This window comes from Elephantulus edwardii, unplaced genomic scaffold (genome assembly GCF_000299155.1).
Source record: "Elephantulus edwardii isolate Elephantulus edwardi_28Jun2011 unplaced genomic scaffold, EleEdw1.0 scaffold00182, whole genome shotgun sequence".
Taxonomy (NCBI): Eukaryota; Metazoa; Chordata; class Mammalia; order Macroscelidea; family Macroscelididae; genus Elephantulus; species Elephantulus edwardii.
Genome location: NW_006399932.1, coordinates 6638800 through 6661961, shown reverse-complemented (window position 1 = coordinate 6661961; position 23162 = coordinate 6638800). Strand labels below are relative to the sequence as shown.

The 23162-nt window shown below is 39.8% G+C and overlaps 1 protein-coding gene across 1 annotated transcript; it reads left to right on the top strand.

The window, feature by feature from the left end:
* The first annotated feature begins 168 nt into the window (after positions 1–168).
* On the top strand, positions 169–22184 carry FKBP14 (FK506 binding protein 14, 22 kDa). Its single transcript, XM_006896127.1, has 4 exons — positions 169–365; positions 5755–5906; positions 11299–11426; positions 22026–22184. Exons 1-4 carry the CDS (start codon positions 169–171, stop codon positions 22182–22184), a joined length of 636 nt encoding a protein of 211 aa, XP_006896189.1.
* Positions 22185–23162: the final 978 nt, after the last annotated feature.

The following is a 23162-nucleotide window of genomic DNA, read 5'->3' as shown; positions in this document are numbered from 1 at the left end:
TGCGGTGCCTGGGTAAGTTGTCCCTAGTAAAAGTGCCACGTCTGCTAGGGAGGGGGACTCATGAACTCGCCAGAAGCTGTCGCACCTAAGCTTTAAACGACATTCTTAACTCTTTGAAGTCAGGGACCCTTTCTCTGTGTTTGCAGGACTCATTCTTGCTTAACTAACATGTGGCTTTTTGCGTGGAAAGCGGTCCTGACAGTGTTGATCACTTCTTTGAGTGGGGCTCTAATCCCTGAACCAGAAATGAAGATTGAAGTTCTCCATAAGCCTTTCATCTGCCATCGCAAGACCAAAGGAGGAGACTTAATGTTGGTCCATTATGAAGGCTACTTAGAAAAGGATGGCTCGCTATTTCACTCCACGTAAGTAACTATGCCCACAGATGATAAAAGAGCCCACTCACCCACACTCTCGCGCAAGAAAGTTTACGGGTACCTATTTTCACCTCTCTGAAAAACGAGCTGAAATACCCAGTTTGTTGATCCTATTTCTTTTGGGGAAAGGACTTTGTTTGAAGCCACTCTTATATGAAGAGGCCTTTAAAGTCTTGTTGGAAATGAGTGGTCTTTATGAAGCTGATGTTATTTGGGGTTTTTTATTGACAAAATTAGAACTGAAAGCTTTTAAATACTGCAAGAAAAGCAAGATAAAATTAAGCAATATTTAGGAAAAGCTTAAAAGGATTCTCGTATTTCAAATTCTGTTCCTTAGGGAAAATGACTAATTTTTTTTTTTAACGGAATATCTGCCTAAAATGTTTCACAGCAATTTTGCCCAAAATGGTTGTTTATTTGCCTCTTACAGGATATACTACTGGTCGGCTATTAATTTTGACTAATGACATTTAGATCAAGGCACACACACTACTATGATTTCAGTAGTGATTTGCTTCCTTTTAGACTTCAAAGACTTCAGTGGTGCTACCAGTATAGACAGTAAATACAATTCATGCAATGAGAACTTTTCAGGTAGTTACATTATGATTATTTCTAGTTTAATCAGAGAAATTACAACATGGAAACATTTTAAAAGTTTAATGATTTTCAGTTAGGCTTTTTTGCAGTTCAGTCCATTTATATTTATTGTTTTCTGGGGGTTAAGCCCTTTGCTAGGTACTAGGCAGATTCAGAAATTTTACTTCTAATAATCTTTATTCATTCATTTATCCATCCATCTTTCCAACCTTTTTATAGTGGCCACAAGACATGCTTTGGGGGAAGCAAAGATGACGAAGAGCAGGTCTTTGTCATCTAGGCCACAGAGGAAAGGAATAAATAAGTGGAAGAAAAAAATTGCTGGCAGAGCATAATGGAGCCTAGATTTAGTTGTGCTCTGAGAGGTGGGGAAATTTCCCAAGGACTAAAATTGAATGGAGTCTTGAAAGATGAATGAGGGTTTTCCAAGTAGATAGCAGGGAAGAGAGGACATACAAGTAGAATGGCATGAGCTAAAATAAAGCAGGACCCATCATAGATCTCATTTTCTGATCATCTGTCTTTACTAGGTTTTGAGATGGATTGATACAGTGAATGTAGCAATGAGTTCAAATGTATCAGAGATAGTGAGCATGGCACAGAATAGGACAAGATTCAGATCTGTTGTTCATAGGGTCACTATGACTCCTACTCAACTGGGCTGTTGTTGCAGACCAAGGGTCCCAAAGAATGAAATAATTTTATAGTTATTAATAATGAGACAGACTACCAGGAATGATATAGAACAGAGAGTGTGAAAAACAGGGGCCAACAGTTTCCATGACTGAAGGCCTCAAGCCATGCTTCTCTGAATTTTTATTTAGAATCATAAGGAAGATAAAAAAAGGAAAATCATGAGGAAGTACAAAACAAAGGATAATGGTGAACTCTTTTACAGATAAGGCCAACTTCCTCTTTATGCTAATCTCAAGAGAGAGGGATTCATTTGACACAAACTAAGAACAATGTTGACTCCTAGGGAATGCCCCAGTACCACAAGGTGACCTTCAGCTTGTATTAAGCTTCCCTCATTTCCTGATACAGCATTTGGTTTGTTGTTGTTATGTGCCGTCCAGTTGCCTGCGACTCATAGCGACCCTATGTACAACAGCCCTAAACTCCACTCTGTCCTGTGCCAATCACACTGTCTCTGACACTCCCATCACAATTATCCCAGTCACTGAATCAATCCACCTCATAGAGGGCCTTCCTCTCCTACGCTGTCCCTCCACCCTCCCAAGCATGATGTCCCTCTCTAAGGACCGGTCTCTCCTCACAACATGTCCAAAGTATGTTAGACGGAGCCTCAGAATCCTTGCCTCCAAGGAGCCACCCGGTTTAACCCTTTCCAGGATCAATCTGTTTGTTTTCCTAGCAGTCCATGGTATTCTCAATACTCTTCTCCAGCACCACAGCTCAAAGGCATCAATTCTCCTTCTATCCTCCTTGGTCATTGTCCAACTTTCTGATGCATAACAAGTGATTGCGAAGACCATGGCCTGTATCAGACACACCTTAGTCTCCAGAGAAACACCATTGCTCTTCAGTACTTTGGAGAGGTCCCTAACAGCAGACTTTCCCATGGCAATGCGCCTTTTAATTTCCTGGCTGCTGGTGCCAAGACTGTTGACTATGGAGCCAAGCAAACTAAAGCTGTGTACAATCTCAATCTCTTCACCATCCATCCTGATGCTGCCAGTTGGTCCAGTGGTGAGAATCTTTGTCTTCTTGACATTGAGCCTCAATCCATATTGTAGGCTGCAGTCCTTGACACTCTGCAGCAGGCGCTTCAGGTCCTCTTCAGTTTCAGCAAGCAGGGTTGTGTCATCTGCATAACGCAGATTGTTGATAAGTCGTCCTTCAATCTTGACTCCACATTTCTCCTCATGGAGCCCAGCCTCCCGGATAATCTGTTCTGCATATAGGTTGAAAAGGTATGGAGATAGGATGCATCCCTGGCGTACGCCCTTCCCAATTTTGAACCATGCAGTGTTCCCTTGCTCTGTTCTGACGACTTGATAGTCGGCTTCCCTCAGGCTGTACCTGCCAACAACAGCAACAACACAGCCTTTACTGGGCATTCAGACAGGATCTATCCCAGGGTTTTAGGGAAGTGAACAGACACTTTTCTTGAAATTCTGTTAACACCAGGAACATAAGGCAGCCCTGGCAAAATGTCTCAGAAAGGACTGCCAAAGGATTTTCAACACTCCTCTGAAATTTTCTTCTTCTCATAGAGGCCAGTGCTATAATGGGTCCTAAAACAATATCATCTTCTGAATTTATCATTTTCACTTGTGTTCTTATTTTTGTTGTTGTTGTTGTTATGTGCCGTCAAGTCACCTGCGACTCATAGTGACCCTATGTACAACAGCCCTAAACTCTGCCCTATCCTGTGCCAATCTCACCATCTCTGGCACACCTGCCCCCATTACCCTCGTCACTGAATCAATCCATCTCCTCGAGAGTCTTCCTCTCCTATGCTGTCCCTCCACCCTTCCAAGCATGATGTCATGTCCCTCTCCAAGGACTGATCCTGTCTTGCAACTTGTCGAAAATATGTCAGATGAAGCTTCAGAATCCTTGCCTCCAAGGAGCAGCCCGGCTTCACTCTCTCCAGGACAAACCTGTTTGTTTTCCTAGCAGTCCATGGTTAACTCAATACTGTTCTCCAACACCACAGCTCAAAGGCATACATTCTCCTTCTGTCCTCCTCAGTCATTGTCCAGCTCTCCCAGCCAGATTCCTTTGAAGTCTCAGAAGCTGGAATTTATGCCAACTTAGGTGGCCCCCATGGGACATCATTTAGCAGTTTGTTTCTAATGTTCTGATACCCAGTGAGGCAACCCTTGTTATGGAGTCTCTGCTAAGAGTTGGTAATTATTATAAAGAAGTACCATCCATCAAATGATTGGTTTATATAGAATTTATAAAAAACACCTTTAGCCTCTCTAGAACCATAATCTATGTTAGCAACAGCTTTACTTCTTTAACATGTAAAAAAAGAAAAGAAAAGAAAAAAGTGTCAAAACTGGAATGAGTACTAGGTGGGAAACTCTTTTATCCCTGCATTATTTTTACAAAATCTATAACTTTGATGATAAGGAAAATCTAACTTTCACCTGCTCCCCCAAAACTAGAATTGTCTTGTATCTACATTTAGTAACTATGGTACCTCTGAAGCTCAGTAGAGTGATTACTCTTGCTTACCTGTGAGATGGGTAAGTAGAGTACTTTATTGCACTAAAAGAGGACTAACTGGGTCTCAAAGAGTATTCAGTCTCAAGCCCTTTGTGATGGATTGAATTGTGTCCTCTCCAAAATGTGTGTTAAAGCCTTAATCCCTATAGAGATGCAATCTCCTGGTGGGGGGGGGGAGGCGGATAAGATTTTCTTTGTTATATATTAATGAGGCTATATCACTATAAAGTGTATATGAATCTAAGTGCTTATCAGTCAAGTACAACTTATAGCAACCCTAGGAACAATAAATATGAATCCTGTCCTAACCTGTGCCAGCCTCACAATCTCTGACAAACTTGAGCCCATTGCTACAATCAGTCCACCTGGTTGAGGGTCTTCGCTGTCCCTCCACCTTTCCAACTTTGATGTCCTTCTCCAAGGAATAGCCTCTCCTAACAATGTGCCCATAGTATGTGAGATGAAGCTTTGCCATCCTTTATAATAATTATAATAGCTTGTGAGTATTATAAAGAGAAGCATAGTTAGAGACAAGTGAGCACAAAAGGGGAAAACCTTGATGTCACGTGGAGATCTCCAGTGAAAAGTTGAATCAAGGATTTTTTATCCCAAAGCAGACAAAAAGAGAACCTTCTCTTGGAGCTGGGGCTCTGAATTCACACTTCTCGGCTCCTAAACTCTGAGAAAATAAGCTTTTGTTCTTTAAAGCCACCCACCTGTATTTACTCCTGCTGTTACAGCAACATTGGATGACAAGGAAACCCTGCAGCTGGTTTTCTTGGGCTCAGCATGTGTTTCCTCAGGCTGGTCTTCCTTCATCTTATGAGCCATGTTCTCGTATTAACCCTTTCTTACTTCCCCTGTCCCTGAGAGGGCCACTCCTCTAGGCTGGCCTTCAGAGACCCTTGTAGACCCCAGAGGAAAGAAGCAGACCAGACTTAGAGTGGGGACTCAGAGAAGACAGGCAGCTCACTCTAGCTGTTGGAGAGGACAGTGGGCTATAAACTGGCAAAGCTTATAAGGCGGCATTTACGATTCTGTGTTCCTAACACCCTCATATCAATATGTGTTGGCAGTAAATACTCCTTAAGATTTTATTCATCATAGACCATTTTCCTTTTTTTTTTTTTTAATGTAATTTGTTTTTCCTGCAATAGCATCACGTTGTGGGTACAATCTTGTGCTTTGGAGTTATGTATATTTTAGGTCAAATACTTAATCTCAGTTGCTTCTTCTGTACAATCCTGAATAATCATGACTTATGTAGTAGGGTCATTGCAATATCAAAAGAGACAAAACATTTAGGGTAATAACTGGTATATAGTAAATCCTCAAACAATTGTTAATTGCTTCTCTTATTATTCCCTTTGCCTTTCTCTTGCTGAATCAACTGTTTGAAAATGGCATCAAGAAAGATTGAATCAATATGCATTTGTGTGTGCAAATAATGAATAGCTATTTTTTTTATTAACTTCCCAGCTAATAATCACTTATGATGGGTAGAAAAAGCATACCACAGTGATTATTAAATAAAATTACTAAGAGGTACAATATCTTTTTTTTTTCCCCATCATAGTCACAAACATAATAATGGTCAGCCCATTTGGTTTACCCTGGGCATCATGGAGGTTCTGAAAGGTTGGGATCTGGGCTTGATGGGAATGTGCGTGGGGGAGAAGAGAAAGCTCATCATTCCACCTGCCCTTGGCTATGGGAAAGAAGGAAAAGGTAAGAAGACTTGGACATTTCTTACTCTAGCAGTAGAGGTCTTCTCTGGATTAGTGTAACTACTAACTCCTCCCATTACTTTGGGAAATGAAATCATATCTTGATTGTTGTTGTTGTAGGCGACTCATAGCAACCCTATGAACGAAAGTCCTCAACACTTGTGTGCACGACTTTCATCCTTTCTCAAGGTTCATAGGGTTTCCAGAGGCAAGCTATTTACGGAAGTGGATGCCACTCCTGCTTCCAAGCTTGTTTCATCCAGGGAGTGCCACCAAACACTTTTCACCATGGGTAACCGTTATTGCATTTGACACATCAGTGTCACAATGTTCAACTTCACAGCAACCACAAGTTACCTCTGTATGGCAAGTGGACACACCAGGGCTATACGACCTAGAAGACTGAACACAAACAATGAAAAACAGGCCTTAGGGCCGTGGATTAGAGTCACCACCTTTGGCTTGGTAGCATCACTTTCAGTTCACTAGGCCAACTGGTCTCTCTCCATATCTTGATTAGTATTTAAAGTAACTAAACTCTTAAAAGAAAATTCTGTATATATTGGTAACTCAGCTAGCATTGTGAAAAGGTTCTGGTATACTGAACTCTACTACTGTTCTCTCCCTTGTTTTAACAATGTGAAAAGAAATATTGTTCAACATTTAATACACAGGTCATTAAAACAAAACAAAGGGTGTTTAAGCAGATTTGGGCTTTCCAAGATGGACTTGAAATTTTAGACTCTACTAGCAAAGTTTTGCTTAGGAGTTCTTCTTACTTTTATTTTAAAGTATATTTAAAAAGCATTTGATAACTTGTTGTTTTAAAAAGAAAATAATGGAATGGTGGCATAAGATGGCTAAGTGTCTCCAGTGCCACCAGGTGAAAACAAGCTGGTCTGGAACAACTCTGTCTGTCCCAGCCACAGAGCAGGACCTGATATTGAAGCAAGAACCTGTGAAACTTTCCAAAGAATTGTTCAATGATGTGCCATGTGGTCTAAAAATATTTTTGTACTTTTATAGTTCCTTTGTTGGAATCTAATCTAAGAAAACTGTTATCAGGAGAAAGATTTATAGAGACAGTTTATCACTGCATTGCATCCATCAGGAAATGTTCGGAATTGGCTTCAGTATGTAAATATACATGACCCAGTTATTAAAAATGGAATGATCAGAGACTTTACAAATTGTATCTAAGATGTATGATACAATACTGTATATATAAATAGAAAATAACACCCTCATACATCAGCTATACTATATATATCTGCTGGTGTGCAACTTGAGTTGCAATCCCAAAAGTGTGAGGTTCAAATCCACCAGCTTGGGAGAAGGATGGACATTCTGCTGGAGGATTTACTGCCTCTGATAACTCACTAGAGGGCCAGTTATGATCAGTTCTGACACTATGGAAAACAAGACTGCTTTAGCACTAAGTACTGGAGAAAAATACTTGGGTACAGGAAATTAATAGCAAGAAAATAAATTCAAATATTTGTTGAACTGTGGAACTGGGAATTATTTTTATTTCTGATTCTGTTTTTTCTATAGTTTTTTTCCTAGGTATTTTTCATCTTTTTTTAAAATGAACATGCATTACTTATATAATAAAGTTGTTTATAGAGTAGAGTTTAAGGTGTAGTCGCAGGCGAAGCGATGGCACATAACAACAATAATGTGTGTTTTAAGTAGTCATTGGAACCGCACAGGGAACCACACTAATACAGCATAAATGTTAGGTCTAACCTTGTGATTTTTAAGTGGGGACTGGAATTCCTATACCTTGTTTCCTAAGAATGAAAAATAAAGTTCTATATATGGAGCATTGTTCAACTATGGATCATAACAGTTGATGGATAAAATGGCAAAGAATAAGAATTCTGGAACACTTAACTGTGCTCATGCAGAATCTCATTCCAACAGAATAAGTGGATACTATGAGCTTTAAATTCAGGAAAGGGGTGCAGCAGAGTTATATCCTTTCACCATACTTACTCAATCTGAATACTGAGCAAAGAATCTAAGAAGCTGAATATGTGAGAAGAAAATGGCATTGAGATTAGGGGAAGACTCATTAACAATCTGTGATATGTAGATGACATAACCTCCCTTGCTGAAAGTGAAGAGGACTTGAAGCCTTTAATGATGAAGATCTAAGACAGTAACAGCCTTCAGAATGGATTTCACCTCAAAATTAAGGAAACAAAAATCTTCACATAAGCAATGTTATGATTAAGGGAGAAAACAGTGATTTGTTCTGTTGTATATAGTGTTGTGTGAAGCTGAACACTGTGACACTGATGTGTCAAATGCGATAATGGTTACCCATGGTGGACAGTGTTTGGTGGAGCTCCCATATTAAAACAGGCTTGGAAGCAGGAGAGACATCCACTTCCAAAATAATTTGCCTCCAGAAATCCTATGAGCCTAGAGATAGGATGAAAATTATACAAGTGTCCAGGTCTTCCATTCATAGGGTTCCTATGAGTCGCCTATGACGTGACAGCGCTTAACAACAGCATATAGGGTTTTTATAAGCTGAGATCGGCCCAGTGGCCCTTAACAACAACAGCAACATATATTCTAAAATAGAACTTGTCACATAAATGTTATACATAGAAAAGGATTTACTAACCAACTTTTATTCCTATTGTATTTATAATCCTTAATGAATAAAAGATCTAGAAACTGCTTCTCTGTTGCTTAAAAGTATTCTTTGACTTTCCCCTCTATCTTTCCTGTCTCACCTTTAGTACCTACACATCATAGTAACTGGTTATTCTATTGCTGCTATGATTATCTCATTTGTGCTATATATAACAAGTAGAGATCTGAGTTTGAGTCATTTGTGAAACTAACTCTTCTATGTGTTTAACCCTAACTCTGTAGTTGTCTAGTACCATGCTTGCATGCCTTCTTTGGAAAGATTCCAGTCTTGCAGACAACCTAATGCATGCTCCTTCTCTGTCTAGACGGAATGGTAAGCTTCCACACATGGTGTAAGTGCTGTTCTCTTTGAGACTAAAATGCTTTTTCATGGAAATAACTTGGAAATATTTAGCAATAGTTGTTAGAAATCTGCATATTAAATATAAATATGGGGGAAATGGAAACATTGTTTCTAAATCTTGAAAAGTTTAACATCACAGGTGATATTTCTTAGAATTTTCAAATTCCTACATTATTTTAAAGTCTGTAAAAGAATTATTAAGGGAGCTGTGGTGGTATAGTCTGCAGGAGATTGCACTGCTAATCAACCCGAAGGTTCCAATCCGTCAGCAGCATTGCAGGAGGAAGAGGGCCAGGCTCCTCGTATGTGACCTTCAGCCTCAGAGAACCCCCTGGACAGGCAGCAAAGTGTCAGTTTTGACTCAACAGCACTAAGCTGAGTTTTGTTGAAGAGAATTATTAAAACTAAATAACACTTATCAAGCCCTTATTGTTTACCGTGCATAATGCTAAGTATTTAACATGGATCATTGCCCTTCATCCTTCCAACAGTCTCAAAAGGTGGGACAGTATCTACAAATGAGAAAAATGAAACTTAACCAGTGACTGATACAAGCTTCAGTCCAGACAGTGTGTATGTCTCCTGAGCTCACTTAATTTTATACTGCCTCCCAGTGGTACAAAGGATAATTCTATATGTACTTCTCGATCAGCACTTTATCATTTGTAATATAATAATGAATTCTGACTTCTCTCAAGCCTTTTAAGTCAGTCTTAACATGCAGTGAATATTTTATCTTTTTCAGTGAAAACAAGCACAGCAAAATGTACACCTCTTCAACAATTTCTGCATTTTCATTTCAGTGACATTAGTTACATTAAGCTGTACACTGTACCACCTTCCTCTCCAGCCTTTTTCAAATGAGTTTGCAATCATTAACACAAATTATCCCCCCCTCAAGTTCTCATGAATACATTTATACTTTTGAGTTGCTGTTATCAATTATATTACTTACAGATAATCTTTAAAATAATATAATGCTGAATACAAACATTCTTTTGTATGTGGGCCACATTTATGTTTGGAACAAAGATGACCTCAGGGAAAAAGTTGGCTCAGAGTTTACAGACTGCTTCTGGAAGCTCTGTTGATGAAGTCCCTAGTGAGTTGAACTGCTAACCCGGCAGCTATACATTTCCAGGGGTTCAAATCTACCAGCTTCTCCACAGGAGAAAGATGAATAGTTTCCTCCTATTGAAATTTCCAGCCTCGGAAATTGGATGGAGGATGGAGGATTGCTGTGAGGTAGAGCCAGCTTGTGGGCAGTGAATGGGTTTACTTGAAGAATTCCAAGTTATCTGACCTCAATGACTCCAGACAGCCTGGATTCTATAAGAATCTGAAATTCTTAGCAGTTAGTTCCCAAAGGCACACAATTCAAGGCCATCAGTTGCTCCATGGAAGAAGGATGGGCAATCTCCTTCTTTGCAATTAACTGCCTCTGAAAACCTGCTGAAGTGTTAGCTATGGGTTGATTCTGACTCTAGGATACACAACAACATTTACCGATTAAATAAGGACAATGTAGAAAAACTTAAGTTGGTAATCAAAAAGTCGATTATTTGTTCAAAGACATGTTAAGCCAAAGAAATGATATGTTATGCACCTGTTTATTGTTTTGTTGCCTGAAGCTGGATATTTAGTCCTTAATTTTCTTTGTGTCCTTTTTGTAGAGTTTTAATGTAGCAGTCAAATGCTTATTTTGTCTTCCTCCTAATAAAATGAAAAGGCTCTGAAAAAAAAGTCAATGATTTGAACCCATTAGCCACTCCACAGGAGAAAGATGTATCTGCCTACCTCCTTAAAGATTTAGAGCCTAGAAACCATTTATGGCCATTCTACTCTGTCTTTCCCACCAGAGGGTCAGCTGTGGGTTGGTTCCAACTCCACAGTACACAGCAAACTCCATCTGTAGGGTTGCTGTGGGTCAGAATCAACTTGATGGATATAGGTTTCAGGGTATTTCTTTGAATTATATTTGAAATTTAATATGTAGGCCATCAGGTACATCTGTCCCTCTAATTTTTTAATTGCTAAATCAACATCAGTCTGTCTTTTGTTTATTAGATTGCATTATTCCTTCTTCTAAAAATTCTGGCTCACAGCAACTTCATGTGTACCCAAGTAGAACTACACTCTGCAGGGTTTGAATAGCTGATCTTTCAGAAGCACATTGCTACACCTTTCTTCCAAGGTGCCTCTGGTAGACTTGAACCTCCAACGGTTTACATCAGTAAAGTATAAATCATTTCTATCATATGTGACAATCTCAGAAAGTCTCTGGTTCACACAAATAGAAGAAGAATATATTGTAAGTTTTATAACTGTTGAACTTTTGAATCTTTTTAAACACAGTTTTCCTTCCTTTCCCTCCAATCAGGTAAAATTCCCCCAGAGAGTACATTGATATTCAACATTGACCTCCTGGAGATTCGAAATGGACCAAGATCCCATGAATCGTTCCAGGAAATGGATCTTAATGATGACTGGAGGCTCTCGAAAGATGAGGTGACCATCTTTTCTTCTTTCTCTACTTAGTAGTCCATTTTTAAAGAAATGTTCTTTTAAAGAACTTTTTAAAGTTTCAGTAAAATGTGTGGCTTTGAGGATTGGTATTTTTGTATGAAATCATTGTTTTGTAGACTTTAAACACTCACCCATTTAATATTTTCCTGCTTTACCAAGGTGTGTTGTTGTCGAATACTGTCAAAATGTTTTTTCTACTCATAGTAACCCCGTGTGGCAGCAGCATGGATTTCTAGGCTGCAGTCTTTATAAGAGCAGATTGCCAGTTCTATCAGCGGAACTGTTGGGGTGCGTTCGAACCACTGACCTTGTAATTTATGCAGCTGAGAGCTTAACTATTGTACCACCAAAACTGCTTTTCTATTCCTTACGCTTTCCCTGGGTTTTAAAAAGAACCACTTTGCAGAGACAATTCCCATTTTGGAGTTAAGGAACAGTGTTGTTGTTGAGTCAGAACTGACCCTCAGCTAACCCTCTACTGGGTTTTTGGAGGCAGTTAATCATGTGGAAGGAGATTGCCCATCTTTCTCCCTCAGAGGGGCTGGTGGATTTGAACCACATGCCTTCAGGATTGCAGCACAGCTTCTTAACCACTAGGTCACCAGGTCTCTCAATAAGGAACATAGTAGTCCTGAAAAATGTTTCACATGGGCAGTTTCTGTTGAAAACTGTAGTCTGGCTGCTAAATGAGTATCCCGGTGACTTCTGAGTAATTGTCAAAAAGCAACTTGTGTTTAACAGTTTAGTTTGGGTTAGGTTAATATGTGGAGAAAGGACATTTTGGCCTGGATTTTTCAAAATGGAAAACCTTTTCAGTTCCCTTGAAATCCTTGAGTTTGTGTAAAGAAAAGGAAGTAGCTTTCTCCTAACATTTAATCTTCTAATGCCTTGCTAACACGTACTGTGCAGCTGACTACTCTGAGGGAAGAGGTATGGTGGATATCTCTCACTTTGTGTTTTGCCTTCTCACACACATCCATTCTGGCCTGGCTAGTCATAAATGAAGCTCTCTACCTAGTCACAGAGTTATTTAATTGCTTCACAACATTACTTCTTCCTGGAATAGCCCAAAAGAGCAACCGACTTGAGTGCGCTGCAGGCTCACCTGTAAAGCACAGAGTAGCAGGCTGCTTCTCCCCAGCCACAGCCTGCATTCTACCACAAGAGTTCCTGAGATAGTAGGTCTGGGGAAGAGCTCAAGATTTTGCATTTCTAACATGCTCCCAGGTAATAGAGGTCAGAAGGCCATGCTTTGAGAATAATTGGAATAAACTAAAAAAAACAAAACCCACAACAAAAATAAAACCTACTGACTGATGAGTCAGTCCTGACTCACTTGCATCAGAGAAGAACTATGATCTATAGAGCTTTCAATAGCTGATTTGTGAAAAATAGATTGTTGGCGAGATCTGGTGGCCTAGTGGCAAGAAGCTGCACTGCAATCCCAGAGGTGTATGGTTCGAATCGATCAGCTGCTCTGCTGGAGAAGAAGAGACAGTCTCCTCTGTACCAGTCAGATCTTCTGATTTGACAATACATACACACATAAATAAGAATTTTAAAAGTTTGAAAAAAATATAGATTGTTAAGCTCTTCCTATAAAGTGTTGCTGTGTGGACTTGACTCTAACCTTGCAGTTACTTCCTGAGAACTTTAGCCATTTTTACACAATCTAGGGACTCCTTCAAGAAGACTTGGTACATAAGGGAACTTTGGAGACATTGTAGGTTAAAGTAGTTGGGCTGTCAACCAAAAAAAGATAGATGTCTCAAACTCACGAGCTACTTTGTGGGAGAAAGGTGAGGCTGTCTCCTCTCATTAAGATTTACAGCCTTGAAAACCTGACACAGAGTCACATGAGTCTAAGTACATTCAATGGCAGTGGGTTTGCTTTTGATTTTTACAAACTCCCTTGCTCTGGTGGGATAGCTCATAAATGTTGTGCAGGTAGCCAAAAGACTTCACATTTCTGGCAGTTCAAATCCCAACCACTCTTTGGGACAAAGATGAACAGATTCCTCCCATTAAGATTTACAGCCTCAGAAACCCATTGGAAGGTTGCTGGGTGTTGGAACTGCCTTGATGACAGACAACCTGTGTGTGGCTTGGAGGAAACTGTGAAACAAAAGAAACACTCCCTGCTGTGGTTTAGAGGTAGACTTACAGTGAAGGGCTTACCAGACCTTTCTGGTATACTGGAGACATCTGTGATTTTTCTAGTCAGCTGGTGAAAATGGAAAAAAATAATCCCTCAGGGCTGACCGATGAGAATAACATCTTCCATTGAGAGTTAGCCAATCAGGGAAGGGAGAAGGTGATAGAAAGAAAACAAAGAAACGCCAGTAGTTATAGAAAGGCTTCAGGTCTTTTGTTCATAGGGTTACTATGAGTCATGCTTAACTCAGCATCAATCAACAACATTTATGGAGTTTATCTTTCAATATGACTTTTCCTACCTATCTGAATCTGACCTGACTGTGTAGACAGATGAGACTATGCGAATAGGGCATGTTAGCCTATCCACAAGGGGATTGCCTGTCTCACTATTTCACACAGGGATTGGCCAGTCTCAAAAGTTTACAGGAGGATTAGCTGGTCTCACCAATAAACTGACCAGATCTAGCTACAAAAGTAGACTTTCTGGGGCCATTGAAGAAGGAAGAGAATGCAGGACACCCATCTCACTGCAGCTACACCTTAGGCAACAGCAGCTGTGGTTAAACTGGAAACTTGACATAATATGGGACCTTGGGATGGGTGTAGAGGATGGTGGAGGAAGAGCCAATATATTGACAAGACTGAGAACTTTGTTGGACAACTAGGAGTAGGAAGCCAATATTGGCAGACTGGAAACTTGAGAATACTGGCCTAAAGCTGCAAGGCTCAAGGCTTGAGGTACCTGTGTGCACATTTCTGAAGCTCTCTTGACTGCATTCTACTACTAACCTGGATAATGACCTCTGTGTGATCTGTAAGCTACTATATAAAATTTTGGACCCAGCAAATCAGTAAGATTAGTGTTAAGATCCAATTCCAAAATAGCAGGCCTCTGAAAACCCTATGTACGACAGAACACACATAGAATGACAGAAAGGGCAACTGAGTATGGAAATACAAAGGAAGAGGAACAGTTGTAAGCAGACACTAGTGATTAGAACATGGAATGTGAGAACCATGAATGTGGGAAAATTAGATATTGTTAAAGAGGAAATGGCACGCATAAATATTGACATACTAGGCATTGGTGAGATGAGATGGACCAGCAAGGGGCATTTTGAATCGGATGATGCTATGATATACTACTCTGGAGATGAAAAGGTGAGGGAAAATGGGGTTGCTTTCATAGTTAGAAAAGCCATTTCTAGATCCGTCTTGAAGTACAATATTGTGAGTGACAGGATAATATCCATACGCATACAAGGAAGTCCAGTGAATACCACTATCATTCAGATATATGCACCAACAACCAGAGCCAAAGAAGAGGAAATAGAAGATTTCTACCAACTTTTACAGTCAGAGATCAATCAAACATGCAATCAAGATGCATTGATAATAATTGGTGACTGGAATGCAAAAGTTGGGAACAGAGAAGAAGAATCAGTAGTTGGAAAACATGGACTCAGAAACAGAAATGGAGTTGGAGATAGAATGATTGAATTTTGCACAATCATTGACTTATTCATCGCAAATACATTTTTTAAGAGACATAAATGCGGATTATACACATGGATCTCACCAGATGGTATGCATAGGAATCAGATTGATTACATCTGTGGAAGGAACCGCTGGACAAGCTCAATATGAGCTGTGAAAACAAGGCCCGGAGCTGATTGTGGAACAGACCACCAACTATTCATATGCAAGTTCAAGCTGAAGCTGAGGAAAATTAAACTGAATCCACGAGAACAAAAATATAACTTTGAGTCTATCCCGCCTGAATTTCAGAACCATCTCAAGAACAGGTTTGAGGCCTTGAACACGAATGAACGAAGACCAGATGAGTTGTGGGATTATATCAAGGGTATCATTACAAAGACAGAAGAGGAAGAAAAGACCAAAATGGATATCAGAAGAAACTCTGAAGATTGCACTGGAGCACAGAGAAGCCAAAGCACAAGGAAGAATTCAAGATACTAAAGAGCTGAACAGAAAATTTTAAAAGGCAGCTCGGGATGACAAAGCAAAATATTACAATGAAATGTGCAAGGAGTTGGAGTCAGAAAACCAAAAGAGTCGAACTCACTCAGCATTTCTTAAGCTCAAGGAACTGAAGAACAAATTCAAACCTCGAGTTGCTAATATCAAGGATGCTTTAGGCAGAATATTAAATGATCCAGGAGATATCAAAAGAAGATGGAAAGAATATACTGAGTCATTGTATCGAAAGGAATTGGCAGACACAAAAGAATTTTTTTTTTTTTGACACAAAAGAATTTAACGAAACAACACGTGAGCAAGAGCCTATGGTGATGAAGGAAGAAGTTCAAACTACTTTAAAAGAAATAGCCAAAAATAAGGCCCCAGGAATAGATGATATACTAATTGACATATTTCAGCTAACAGATGCTGCCCTGGACATGCTCACCAAGTTGTGTCAAGAAATCTGGAGAACAACCACTTGGCCGATTGACTGGAAGAGATCTATATTTGTTCCCATTCCAAAGAAGGGTGACCCAACAGAGTGTGGAAACTACAGAACAATATCATTGATTTCACATGCAAGCAAGATTCTGCTGAAGATTATCCAAAAACTGCTGGAATAGCACATCAGCAGAGAACTGCCAGAAGGGTTTAGAAGGGGTCGTGGTACTAGGGATATTGTAGCTAATGTTAGATGGATCTTGGCAGAAAGCAGGGAGTACTAGAGGAATGTATATCTGTGCTTCATTGATTATGCAAAGGTGTTTGACTGTGTGGATCATAACAAACTGGCTGACTCTGAGAAGAATAGGAATCCCAGAACACTTGATCATGCTAATATGAAACTTATACTTGAACCAAGAGGCAGTTGTCAGAACAGAGGAAGGAAACACTGCATGGTTCAAAATTGGGAAGGGCGTACGCAAGGATGTGTCCTGTCTCCATACCGTTTCAACCTGTATGCAGAACAGATCATCCGGGAGGCTGGACTATATGAGGAGAAATGTGGCATCAGGATTGGTGGAAGATCCATAAACAATCTGTGTTATGCAGATAACACAACCCTGCTTGCTGAAACTGAGGAGGACCTGAAGCGCTTGCTCCTGAGGGTCAGGGACTACAGCCTTCAATATGGATTAAGGCTCAATGTCAAGAAGACAATGATTCTCAGCACTGGACCAATTGGCAGCACCAGTATGGGTGGTGACGAGATTGAGATAGTTAACAGTTTTAGTTTGCTTGGCTCCACAATGAACACTCTTGGCACCAGCAGCCAGGAAATTAAAAGACGTATTGCCATGAGAAAGTCTGCTGTTAGGGACCTCTCTAAAGTACTCAAGAGCAATGGTGTGTCTTTACAATCACTTGTTATGCATCGGAGAGCTGGACAATGACCAAGGAGGATAGAAGGAGAATTGATGCTTTTGAGCTTTGGTGTTGGAGAAGAGTGCTGAATGTGCTATGGACTGCTAAGAAAACAAACAGATTCATCCTGGAGAGGGTTAAACCGGGTGGCTCCTTGGAGGCAAGGATTCTGAGGCTCCATCTGACATACTTTGGATATGTTGTGAGGAGAGACCGGTCCTTGGAGAGGGACATCATGCTTGGGAGGGTGGAGGGCAGGCGCAGGAGGGGGAGGCCCTCTGGGAGATGGATTGATTCGGTGACTGGGACAATCAGGATGAGTGTGTCGGAGGCAATGAAACTGGCACAGGACAGAGCAGCGTTTAGAGCTGTTGTATATAAGGTTGCTATGAGTCGCAAGAGACTCAACGGCACATAACAACAACAACAACAGTGTTGAGGTGAGTAGAAAGAGTGTTACTGATGTTACAGTTCCCCTTTGTGATGTTGGTAATGATTAGACATGGCTGTCCTCACATGGCTCTTGCTCGTCAAGCACAGCTTAATTCATGTCATAATAAAAACACTTACTGTGTTTAGAAATTATAGATATAAGTGTTTACACTGAGAGGTTGGAGAAGGAGTGGTGCAGAAGCAAGTTATTGCAGGAAGGAGCCTGTGGAATGGCATCCTTGCTGTAGTTAGGTTTCGTTTTGGTCTTATTTTTAAGATCAGTATTTCTTTTCTATCTGCTCACTATTTTATTAATTTTCATGTAAATATTTTTTGGTACAAAAAAAATAAACTTGTCAGTCTATTGAAATTTTAAATTATTTGCTGTAGGTGACAGTTGGTACTAAACTTTTGTGATTAATTAAGCCAATTGTATAAAGTTCAAGAGCTGTGTGGGGATGGCCACATCTGACTTTTACCAGCTTCACAAAGGGGAACCGTACCCATCAACAGCATCAATAATAGAAAACCAATTACCATGATGTCAGACATGCCTCACACCTCTTCCTACTCATCGAAACACCAATCTTACTGCTTTACTGGTTCAAAATCCAGTGTGATAGCTCATAGTCAACAGAACCATATTAGAGGAAGTCAAAAGGTTATAATTTAGGTTGGTAACAGAATATAGTCAGCACAGCTTTCAAAATGTGCTTGCAGGTACCTGTGGTCTTGAAGCTCGAGGCTTTAGGCCAGTATTACAGAGCTCTCATCCTGCCGGTTAGAGCTCTCCCCTCCCAACCTCTCTCCCCAACTCCCCTTATTGTCTAACAGACTTGGGCAAAGGTTCCTAGCTCTAGTTCAGTGGAGTAGCAATCCCAAGGTCTACTCCGCCTCACAGCAGGTCTCCAGTTCTCTGTGGTGGCTGCTGCTCCTGTAGACCCTGGTCTGGCTGGCACAAGAATTTCTGGCCTGAAGGATACCCTACATTCTCGTGCTTCTCCTTTGCTGAGGGTAAGGTTTCTCCATTCTGCTGCTGGATGCACTTAATTTAATAGTGAGACTAACCAGTCTCCTTGTGGAATAGGGAGGCTAGCCAGTCCCCTTGTGAATAGGCTAACACACCCTATTCACATATTCCCACCCATCCACATGGCAAAGTCAAAATCAAATGGCTTGGGAAGCCATTTTGAACAATAAACTCTTTACTTGGCACCAACTCGTAGTAAAATAGATGTTTAACTTAGAAAGAAATATGTGTGCACTATTGTTATTCACAATAGTAAAAATCAACAAAAGTAGATGTTTTTTTTAAATAAGAGATAAAGCAATACAAAGTTCTCCTCTTTCCCTTTCTCCTCACAATAGAGCACTATGTTCATCCCCTGTGGGTAATAATACCCATTTTAGAGATGGTGTTCTATAGGAACTATAGGAAAAATCCTCACCCCTCCTCACACACACACACACTTCAGCTTCTCCTTCCTCAGTGAGGGGAGGAGAGATGGGTATCTTCCACTGAAAACCCATTTAAATTGTATTTTCTTTAATGTATACTCTAATCATAATAGTTATTCTAATAGGATACAGAATACTTCCTGAAAGGCATTTGATTTTTGTATTTAAAATAAATCTTTTATGATTTAATGTTTTGGTGAACTGTACCAAGTCAGAATCAACCTATAGCTGACACTTCAGTGGGTCTTCAGAAACTACAAATCAAATGAGAGAAAAGTACCCATCTTTCTCCAATGGAAGAGCTAGTGGATTGAAACCACCTCTCTCACTAGGCCACTAGAACTCTCTGTTTCAATTAAAGAAGTCTCCATTTAAGCTTCATACGTTTAATACCATTGTTGCTTACCACTGAGTGAATTTCAATTTAGCAACACTATAGGAAAGGATTTCTTGGGTTGTAATCTTGATAGCAACCAATCGTTAGGTCTTTTCTCCTTAGGAGCCTCTGCTGGGTTTGAACTACCTACTTTTCATTGTTGTTGTTGTTGTTGTTTGATGCCATTGAGTCGTGGATGACTCATAGCGACCCTATGAACGAACAGCCTGAGCACTGTTCCGTACATAGAGTTTCCAGAGGCAAGCCATTTCGGAAGTGGATGCCGCTCCTGCTTCCAGGCTTGATTTAGTCGGGAAGCTCCAGCCAACACTGTCCGCCATGGGTACCCATTACCACGATTGGCACACCACTGTCACAGTCTTCAGCATCACAGCAACCACGAGTTACCTCTGTACAGCAACGCACAGACCAGTGCTATACCACCTAGAAGAATGTTTGACAGGAAGACAATCTTTTAACCATTTAGGCCACGGTGGCTTCTTAGTCTAATGCTGATGACTAGGAAATGATTAAGTCGTGGGGGTTTTTTTGTTTTGTTTTGTTTTGTTTTGTTTTTATGTGTGTACCGTCAAATTGAATCTGACTGGTACAGGAGGCGATTGTCCCTCCTTCTTCAGCAGAGCACCTGGTGGATTTGAACCGTGCACCTCTGGGGGAAATGATTAAGTCTTAATTGTTGTGTACCATTGAGTTGGAACCAACCCATAGCTGATCCTCCAGCAAGTTTTCAGAGGCAGTTCCTCCCATGGGAGAAGATTGCTCACCCTTTTCTCATCAAGGAGCTGGTGGCCTCAAACCATGTGCCTTTAGGATTGCAGCACAGCTTCTTGCCTCTAAGCCACCAGTTATGCTATTATAAACCATCCCAATCCACAACCACTAAATTCCTATCTCATAGAGTACCAGTCAGAGGGCCTTTTTTCTGCTCAGGATAAATTTTAATTCTCTGTTTAAAAAACTTTAATGTGTAAAATACATTTACATAGTTAAAATGCACAAAATAAAGTTAATTTTTAAGACAGGTTTTTCTCACTCATGTTTTTTATACCCTGCTGTTCCTATCCCTCAAAAAAACCACTTGACATATTTTATTAGTTTTTAATGTATTTTTCTGATTTCTTTGCAAATTTGAGCACAAAAAGTATCATACTTTTTTTATATTAACAGCACAGGAGAGGAAGACCCTGGATGAGATGGATTGATACAATATTTGCGGCAATGGTAGTTGATGTGTCCAAATTAGTAAGACTAGCTCAGAACAGGGAAGAGTTCAGAGCTGCTGTACATAGGATCGCTATATATCACAGGTGACTCAAAGGCACCTAACAACAACATACTATATTGGTTGGGGTTTTGTGGGTTTTGTTTTGTTTTGTTTAAATTTATGTCTCTTATTTAGAGTCAACAGGTCTTGGGGAGGGCCTTTTAAAGTTGGCTGTTATTATTTTGGAGGAGCATTCTATAAATGGTACAGCACTCTTCTGTCAGTTGCTGTACTGAGGTAACCAGGGGTTGCTCTGATGCTGAACCTTGTGCCATTGTGGTGTCAAATGTCATAGCGGTTACCCAGGGTGGATAGTGTTTGGTGGAGCTCCCAGTTTAAGACAGGTTTGGAAGCAGGGGTGGCATCCACTTTCTAAACAACAACACTGGAAACTCTATGAACTTTGATAAATGTCGATAGTTATAGAAAGGCTTCAGGCCTTTTGTTCATAGTGTCGCTATGAGTCATGCTCAACTCAAAGGCAATCAACAAAAACATACAAATAGAAAATGCCATTTGACATCTTGCTTTATTTACACAGTGATATATCCTGGACATACATTTATGCATCAATCTGTAGCAAATTTTATGAACCTTTTAAAAAATGTTTATACTGGTTTGAATACAAAATTCATGTACCTTGTTTATCATTCCTGCACATTGCAGTTCGCATTCCTACATTCACATTGTGTTCCAAACAAAATGATTCTTAAAAAAAGGGAAACTACTGCATTACTCTTTAAATCTTTAATCTTAAAACTGCCCTATGTTGTGTGAGTGCATGTTGAGAAGTGTGGAAAGAAGTTTGAATTGCTAGCGTAAGAGAAGGGGCAGAAATATGAAAATAGAGATTGAATTGCATTGTAGTGGATCTAGTGAGTAGTTGGCAACAGTGTTTTATTTTGTTTTTTAAACATCTGGATGATGTAGGCTAAGCATTCACCAGGCTAGACTTTGCAGTAGATTCTGACCATTGCATACAATCAGGCTTCCTCCACATGGAAGGATCATTATCAGACACGCATATGCTTACCCTGATGAAAAATGCAGTCATTAGTCCATCTGAAGAGAAATAAATGGAATACTGATGCTCGGTGTGGGGTGGGGCGAGGTGAAATCTGGCAATTCTTTGGATTCAAATATTTGAGTTTATTTATACACATTAAGAACAGATAGTATGCTTTATACTTTTTTTATTTCTGTTGGTGTTGTAGGCATTCTATTTTATATAAGGAGCATATATACATAATATAAACCTTTTGTTTGCCTGTGAACAATATGCTGTTTCTCTGTTGTACAGTATTACAACAATTTTCAAGGGGATAAAGATCTTACAGTTCTTTTACTGTCTTTACTGATCTAGCAAAAGTAATTGTTTAGTAGTTATTTAAATCTATATAAACATAGTTAAGTGTATGTATTTAAATTATATAGAGTTAATTGCTAATTCATGTCTGTAATAGTGACCGATTCAATGAGGCTGTCTTATGAATCAGACTTATTAATGACTTCTATCCTTTTATAGGTTAAAGTATATTTAAAGAAGGAGTTTGAGAAGCATGGTGCAGTGGTGAATGAAAGTCACCATGATGTTTTGGTGGAAGATATTTTTGATAAAGAAGATGAAGACAAAGATGGATTTATATCTGCCAGAGAATTCACATTTAAACATGATGAGTTATAGAGACGGTATCTGCTCCTTTTAAACAGCATCCAGAGGGTAGCCAGCTTTAAAGAAAGCCTCACTTTTATATGTTTTAAGTGTTCTTGTGTGTTTTTTTTGAACTTTTTTCATGTGCAATGCTGAAGTGAGTAACAAGTAGTAACTTATGAATATGTAGTCACTCAAACATTCTGCCTAGGATTTAAGTAACTAGATTAAGTTCAATTCCTAGTAGCTAGTGGCCCGTGGTAACTAGGACAATTTATGTGTACCTTTGTAATAAAGTATATTAAAACATTTGAAACCAAGCTTTATTTATTCACTATTTTTAATGCTGGTAGGTTTCCCCTAGTTGAATGAATAAATCTAGGATAGTGTTATACTATCCTAGAATTGAATTATGTCTTGTGTCATGAGATTATTGGTGTTAGGTACCCTGGAGCCAGCTAATTCACAGTGGCCATACACACAAATAAAACCTTGCGGTGGCAACATCACAATTTCTGCTCTATGTAAGTAAGCCCGTTGATCCAGTCACTGTTCTAGTTCATCTTGTTGAAAGTCTTCCTCTCCTGACCTTTCTTGCTGACCTTCTACCTCCCCAAGCACCTTTTTCCAAGGATTTACCCCTCCTAATACTATGCCCAAATTATATAAGATTAAATCTTACCATCCTATTGTTGTTATATGCCATCAAGTCATCTAGGGCTCATAGCAACCCTATGAACAAGGTTCTGACCCTTGTCTTACCCTGAGCCAGCCTTACCGTTTCTGACACATCTGACCTCATTGCCACAGTCACTGTGTCAATCCATCTCATCCAAGGTCTTCCTCTCCAGCGGTGACCTTCTACCATCCTTTGCATTATTGTTATTGCATTATTAGCAAGTCAATAATGATTTAACTCTGTTTGCACTGATACCATGAGCAGTCTGGGGCAGATGTTTTAGACCAAAATTATCATTAGAAGAGTGAAAGAGCTGAGGTTTCCAGGTTCTT

Excerpts from the sequence above, each read along its gene's own strand:
- FKBP14 (XM_006896127.1), top strand. The coding sequence starts at position 169 with ATGTGGCTTTTTGCGTGGAAAGCGGTCCTGACAGTGTTGATCACTTCT. Across the intron at positions 366-5,754 it reads GGCTCGCTATTTCACTCCAC|TCACAAACATAATAATGGTC; the intron begins GTAAGTAACTAT and ends TCCCCATCATAG. Across the intron at positions 5,907-11,298 it reads CTATGGGAAAGAAGGAAAAG|GTAAAATTCCCCCAGAGAGT; the intron begins GTAAGAAGACTT and ends CCCTCCAATCAG.